Source organism: Cucurbita maxima, unplaced genomic scaffold (genome assembly GCF_002738345.1).
Source record: "Cucurbita maxima cultivar Rimu unplaced genomic scaffold, Cmax_1.0 Cma_Scf00007, whole genome shotgun sequence".
NCBI lineage: Eukaryota > Viridiplantae > Streptophyta > Magnoliopsida > Cucurbitales > Cucurbitaceae > Cucurbita > Cucurbita maxima.
This window is the reverse complement of record NW_019272023.1, coordinates 469306-476306: the sequence shown is the minus strand read 5'-3', so window position 1 is coordinate 476306 and position 7001 is coordinate 469306. Positions and strand designations below refer to the sequence as shown.

The 7001-nt window shown below is 38.4% G+C and overlaps 2 protein-coding genes across 3 annotated transcripts in view; one reads left to right on the top strand and one right to left on the bottom strand.

The window, feature by feature from the left end:
* The first annotated feature begins 335 nt into the window (after nucleotides 1-335).
* LOC111481511 (protein RETICULATA, chloroplastic-like) lies at nucleotides 336-3910 on the top strand. 2 transcript variants are annotated; one of them, XM_023126963.1, is made up of 8 exons: nucleotides 336-562; nucleotides 813-1386; nucleotides 1455-1553; nucleotides 1655-1875; nucleotides 1963-2032; nucleotides 2259-2338; nucleotides 2447-2511; nucleotides 3477-3910. In XM_023126963.1, exons 2-8 carry the CDS (start codon nucleotides 826-828, stop codon nucleotides 3668-3670), a joined length of 1290 nt encoding a protein of 429 aa, XP_022982731.1. In that variant the 5' UTR covers nucleotides 336-562; nucleotides 813-825; the 3' UTR covers nucleotides 3671-3910. The 2 variants fall into 2 exon arrangements, with proteins under 2 accessions (XP_022982731.1, XP_022982730.1); XM_023126962.1 differs by having other exon boundaries at nucleotides 788-1386.
* An 857-nt stretch (nucleotides 3911-4767) lies between these two features.
* The window catches only part of LOC111481510 (BEL1-like homeodomain protein 9), a 3401-nt gene continuing 1167 nt past the window's right edge, over nucleotides 4768-7001 (bottom strand). The window contains exons 2-4 of the mRNA XM_023126961.1: nucleotides 5956-6272; nucleotides 5809-5869; nucleotides 4768-5701 (exon numbers count right to left, since the gene is read on the bottom strand). Of these exons, the coding sequence (XP_022982729.1) occupies nucleotides 5159-5701; nucleotides 5809-5869; nucleotides 5956-6272 (921 nt within the window). The 3' untranslated portion in view covers nucleotides 4768-5158. The remainder of the gene's footprint in view (nucleotides 5702-5808; nucleotides 5870-5955; nucleotides 6273-7001) is intronic.

Here is a 7001-nt window from a genome sequence, read left to right as displayed (position 1 = left end):
TTTTTTTTTTTTTTTTTTTTTTTTTTTTTTTAATCGCAATATTGGCACAGAGCCAATATGCCAGCGGACTTGAGGCTTCGATTCAACCGTGGCAACTTGGCATCTTTCGTGGCCATCCCGCTGGCATATTGGCTCTGTGCTGCCTCCCACTTCGCTACTTCGCTCCCTCCAATGTCTCATTCAATTATCCTTTTTTTCCCTTGCACAATTTAGTATTCAATAATTTAATAATATATTCAATAATTATTGTAGTTTTGAGATCAAACTTCAGCTGAATTGAATTATATATACCTCACAAATATATATATCATATCATATCATATATATATATGGCTTCGTTGCCATGCGGGGGACCACTGGTTTGTTGCCACTGCCACTCAAACGAACTTATAGCGCCACTGACGACTTAAAAAGAGAGGCACAGGAAAACCAACATATATGGTATAACTTCTTCACAACTTCTGCCGCTTTGCTCCGCCGCCGCCTCCAATATACCTTATTCCCTTCCTACATCTGCATACCGCCGACTTCCTTAATCGAATTTGTTATCGCTCCCGCAGAGGTATACTCTCTCCCCGGCATAACTTACTTTGCTTTCCTGTTGAAGTTCTTCGCTTGTTAACCGGAAGAACAACGATAATATGACTGTCTAATCCTGCTTTCTACAGCGTGATGCCTAAAACAACTTCTTATGTTGTTGCATGTTGATTAGAAGTTTAGGCGCGATTACATTCGTTAATCTGTGTTTCTTTTTTTTTTTGTTGGCTGGTGGTTTTCTCTGGTGAAGTTGTAAATTTGTCAACAATTCGTACTTGAATTCTCTACATGACGCTCTTTGGAACATCCTATTCTGTGGATTTCGGGAATGAAGTAATTTTGGGGAAGATGTGGAGTCGGGGGGTGGTTTTTGGCTGCAGAACCTTTAGAAATGTGGTGAAGGAGGTTGCTTATCCAGCATCGGCTAGAAAAAGTTTTGGCAGATGCATCGCTATAAAGAGGAAAAATAAGTTCTCGGTAATGATGGATTTTTCTCAGTCGCATTTGGACTCAGACGCTCCTGCAGCTGCTATTCCTGTTTCGAAGGATGAAGATGAGACCATGAGGGGAAAGGATTTTAGAATTTCGGAGATATCAAAAGTGGAGAATGATAACGGTGGTAATGGAAATTATAATAACGGTAAAGGAGGTGGCGGCGGCGGTAGCGGTGGTACTGGCGATGACAACAAGGGAGACAAAGAAGAAGAGGAATTTGGTCCAATTATGAAATTTGATGAGGTGATGAAAGAGGTGGAATCAAGAGGGGTAAGTCTTCCTTCAGACATGTTGGAGGCAGCGAAGAGCGAGGGAATTCGCAAGCTGCTGCTGCTTAGATATTTGGAGATGCAGGTAAGAACTTATCTTCTCTAACATCTTTTGCCATTTCTGCTAAGCAATTTCCTTGTTGGTTATTGAAGGGTTTAGGCTGGCCTCTTGGCTTTTTGATGAAGTCTTGTGCTATGATTCGAAACCGGATGCTGGCTGATCCATCATTTTTCTTCAAAGTTGGCGTCGAGGTCTATTACCTCATCCTCTTACCATATTTCACTATTTATAGTTTTGACATAACTCCGGATGTCATACACATTTTTTAAAATTACTGCTTCAATATTTGCAGTTAGTTATTGATTCTTGCTGCGCTACTTTTGCGGAAGTTCAAAAGAGAGGCAAAGATTTCTGGACAGAATTTGAGCTTTATCTTGCTGATATTTTGGTGGGCGTGGGTGTTAACTTTGCTTTGGTTGCCCTTTTGGCACCTTATGCTCGTTTTGGGCAACCATCTGTGTCAAAAGGTTTCCTTGGACGCACTCTTCATGCTTGTGAAGCACTACCAAGCAGGTTTAGAAGCTGAGTTGTGTTGCTTGTAAGTTATCATCATTCCTTATGAAACCAATATGTTTAGAAGCTGTCTTCTTCTATGTGTAGTGTTTTTGAAGCTGAACGACCAGGATGTAGATTTTCTGTACAACAAAGAATTCTTACATTTTTCTATAAGGTGAGGGTTATAAGATACTTTTACCCAAACTTATTTTTATCTCTTAGTGTGAGATCCCTCATCTGTTGGAGAGAAGAATGAAGGATTCCTTGTAAGGGTGTGGAAACCTCTCATTTGCAAACGTGAGAGGCTGACAACGATATGTAATAGGTCAAAGTGGACCATATCTGTTAGCTGTTAGCTAAAACTTATACTTAAGAACTTATTTTTATGATTATTGCTTTAGGGACTCATGTATGGTGCAATAGGATTTGGATGTGGTATAATCGGCCAAGGCATTGCAAATTTAATAATGATCTCAAAAAGGTTATATCTATTCACCGAATTTTGCTCTGGCACATTTCGTTTACAACGTTGATTGTTGTTGCTTCTTTTTTTATGTGATCCTTACCCATTTCTTTTGGCATACATCAGGAGCATAAAGAAATCTGAAGATGAAGTACCAGTTCCACCTCTCTTAAAGAGCGCGGCTCTTTGGGGTACTTCTCGCTTGTTTATATTATTTCAATTTTATTTGATCGATTTTCCCTGGGTCATGTGAACGTTGCTACTTTGCTTATTGCTTTACTCTCACTAGATAATGGCTGTGTATGTCTACAATGAAGTATATGTTGCATGTTTATTATTTGTTTTTCTTGCATTCCAGACATTTGTGATGCTTGTGCTCGCTGCTTCTTTCAGACAGTAGAACTTATCTGATATTCTGATTTGATCAAATGCACTATGCTTGGATTGATAAGTTTACTTCCACTCTCGATCAACTTGATCCGGATTTACTTTGTAATTTGTTCATCAATTTCCCAATGCAGATAGATTCTATTTACGTTGAGATATCAGTTTGATGTGTTGTTGGATTCATGAGCTTGGGAAAGATTAAATGGTTGCCTTATTTCACTTGATATACTTACTAAACAGAGAAGTTACTCTCTTGCCTGTGGCATTGTGTGATACCTAGAACAAAAAAATGATCATTCGAAAGATCTCGAGTGCAAGCGAAGACGTTGGGTCCCAAAGGGGGTGGATTCTGAGATCCCCATCGATTAGAGAGGGGAACGAGTGCCAGTGAGGACACTGAGCCCCGAAGGGGGTGGATTGTGAAATTCCACGTCGGTTGGAGAGGGAAACAGTGTGAAAACCTCTCCCTACTAGACGTGTTAAAAAAAAAACGTGAGAGGAAGCCCAGTAGGAAAAGAAGGAAAAGCCTAAGGTGGGGTGTTACACTCTTGCAGTGTTATTTGATTTTCTTTTGCCTGCTAGTTATCCTGTTAAGAACCACTCTCTAATGATCAGGCCAATTGCCTTGGGAGTTTTGAGATTGTTTTTCATTTGGAGTTCTCTTCTCTATAACTATGTTTTCTTGTACCCGAACTCTTCATTATTGGTATTTTTCGTTTTTGTTTCTTCTCGCTAAAATATGTTTTCTTTGTTACGGCCAAACTTGCAGGAGTTTTTCTTGCAGTATCTTCAAACACTCGTTACCAGATCATCAATGGACTGGAACGCGTAGTGGAATCATCAGCATTAGCAAAGTATATTCCAACAGTTGCTTTGGCTTTCACGGTAGGTATTCGATTTGGCAATAACGTGTACGCTGGAATGCAATTTATCGACTGGGCTAGATGGAGTGGAGTCCAGTAACATCATCTATACGACTTTGAGATATCATTTCTGTCCCCTAGGACTCCACAAAAGTGCTCATAGCAAAACAAAAGGTCATCATCCTCTAAACTTGAGCTTCGACATTTACTGTAATATCTAGACAAGGAAGACGGGTCCTTTTGTTGCAATAATAGATTGAAAAGATTCATTTTTGTTAGCTGTAAAAGTTATAGGCACCCTTTTATGATATACAGAAGATATGCCTCATAATTCAATGGAGTTCTGTTCGCCAGAAAAGCACACTAACCTTGCAGGAGAATTGATAATCTGATTGCCAAATCCAGCATTGTTAGAAAGGAGGAGGTAATCTGCAACCCGAGGACTAGAAAAGGAGACTTTTTTTTTCTTTTTTTCTTTTTTAAATTTGATTACTCTGATCTAAACCTCAGGATGCAGATTACCTGATCCTTACCCAATAAAAATTATAAAATAAAAGCTCACTCTGCAGAAAAGAAGAAAAAATAGCAGAGTAGAGAGTTTTGACTGAGGAAGAAGCTTGGATTTAGATGGAGCTGAAGTTCATGAGGTAAATCCATCAGTATTTATAATGGGTTTCAAAATTCATTTTTTATTTCTTTTATAAGGAAAAGGTGAATAAAACAAAGGAGAAACACGTGATAAGGTGCTCCACTAGAATCATGAGATGGCATCTGTTCTTCGTTTGACCACTTTTTTTAATTAAAAAAAAAAAAAAAAAAACCCAGTAGGATAAGAGATCCTACCCTATTTATCAACAAAAGATTACCCTACATTTTTCTTCCCTGTTTTTACCCAGTTTTAAGTTAAATGTTATCTTATTCATCTTCCCATTCAACTACAATTCCTCATGTGATTATGATTTGTATAATAATTTTCAAGTTTAATTCCTATACAAATAAATTTTGTATCCAAAAAAGTTACCTAATTGATTGGGTTGCATAGAGATTGAAGTCGATTTGTGGTTCTCAATACTCCACATAAAAGATCAGAGATTCCCCCATATCTCCCCTGGAAGTCTAGGCCCACTATCCTTTAAAGAGAGAGAAAGAAAAGCCCAAAATACTTTTAGAAAAGAAAGAAAGTGAGCCCACTAGCCCAACAAACTTCGAAATCCCAATCATTCATTCATACATACATACATCCCAACGGCAAATTAGGGTTAAATTTCCAACAACGATTATTCTCTAAAAATGCGCAAGAACACGCCACCTACACCAGACATAGAGAACCCTCTTCCCGTTCTGTCCTTTGAAATTGTTACATAATGGCAAATAATGGCGTTTTGAGGTTTGAATTCTCATCCATCTTTGTTTTATCTGGTAGGAATTGGGAGGTTTGCCATTTCCTTATGCTCCTCTCTACTAGGTTTTACTGATCTAAACCCTATATATATATATATATATATATATTTTAATACAGCTTCACTGGCAAATAATATGGAACCTCTTGTCTTCCTAGCATCATAACTTCAAACCCCATAAATCAATTTCACCCTACAAAGTCATGTAACAGCTGCCCTCCAACAACATCTCTACCAAAATGTCCTCCCATTACATACCCATCACTATTGCCTTGAATTCCCAGCCCGAACCGTCGAGTCGCCGCAACGGGGAACCCAACAGGAAAGGGTTCTGAAAAGCCACCACCAATGCCGTTGTTGTTGTTGTTCTGGTGAAGACCAAGAGTTAGCGAAACTCCATTGTTGTTCCCCCCCATATTTGCATTTGAGCCTACATGGGGATGGCTCGAAACGTTGTAAGACACGTTCAAGGGCTCGTCGTTATCTCCCATTGGCACGTCGTGAAGTTTGTTTCGGGTACGTTTGGTAGGAGTATCTTGAATTTCTTGAGTGGATTTAGAGGGGTTATCGATGGCAAGCAAGTTTGTTGGATGATGATCGTTTAGCCTGTTGCAGGGGTCACGATCATCTCTATGCAAATTCTTCTGCGTTTGCTTGGTCTCAAGCATGTATATTTCTTCAACCATTGGCTTCCAAAGCCTAACTCTTGCATTAATGAACCAGTTAGATACCTGTCTCAGAGAAGACAGTAGATTTATTGTGTTTTAGAGCAAAATAAATAAATAAATAAATAAATAAATAAATAACGTGAAGTTTGAATTGACATTAGAAAGCGGACCTGACTACGAGACAGGCCAGTCTGTTTTGCCAACATAAGCTTGTCTGTATCAGAAGGATAACTGTCCAAACAAAAAACCAAAACAATACCAATCAAAAACCTCAATAACCAACACCACCATGCCTGGGGTTATAGTTAAGTACTTACGGATGCAAAAAATGTTCGAACAACCAAGCACGAAGAACGGTGACTGCTCGTTCGGGAAGCCCCCGTTGCGGTCGCCAAACAGGCTGATGATCGAGAAATCCCGGGTTCTGACCGGATCTTTGACTGTAGTCACCACGAGTCTTCTTATTGAATTGAAGTTGGTCAAGAATTGCATTTTTCAAGCACTTGAAATGCTTGTACATCACTTTAATGGCCTGGTTCGCGTAGGGCGCTGCATTCCCGAGGCCGGAGATGTACTCAAAAGATGTCATTACTTCCTGAACTTGTTGATAGTACTGCTTATATTTCCTGTAAATCTACACAACCACCACAAAACAAATGCTAAGCTAATAGTAGAAACATCACTCGTATGCATATAATTGGTCAACAAGTTATGAGAAGTAGAATAGTATAAATCAAAAACAGAGAATATATTTGTGGTGAAAATGGGTTTAATTGGTATAAATCTTTATGGAAATGGATTCGTTGGAGGACTTTGATTAAGCACATTATGCCCAAACTTGGTAAAAGTATCCTTAGAGCTATCAAGTTAGCGAGAGGCACTTTGGAAGGCCAATACTGATTTGTGCATATATTCCCTCTCATCACCTTTTCTAAAAAGATGAGAGGATAAAACAATCTTTTAAATACACGAATCCAATGCATATTAACTAAAGCAGAGGACACATACAACAATCAATCTTCGGAATAATAATAAGGTTGCATCCCTTCCTTCCTTCAGTTTCACCTAATCAAAGGAATCTTTTTTTATGTTTCCCTTAATTCATGATGCCCATTCAACATGCATCCTGCTTATAATTTAAATTACAGTACTATTTAGGGTCCATGATTAAGAATAATAATATAATAATGATGGTGATAAACCAAACCCATTGGGGAAAGAAAAAAAAAAATCCAAGAAAGGGGGAAGTAATTAAAGTTGGTAACGTATTATTGTGATATGCAATAAGGAAGCATGATAATTACGCATTAAACCCAAACGTCCCCATCTAATCTTAAAAAAAAAAAAAAAAAAAAAAAAAAAA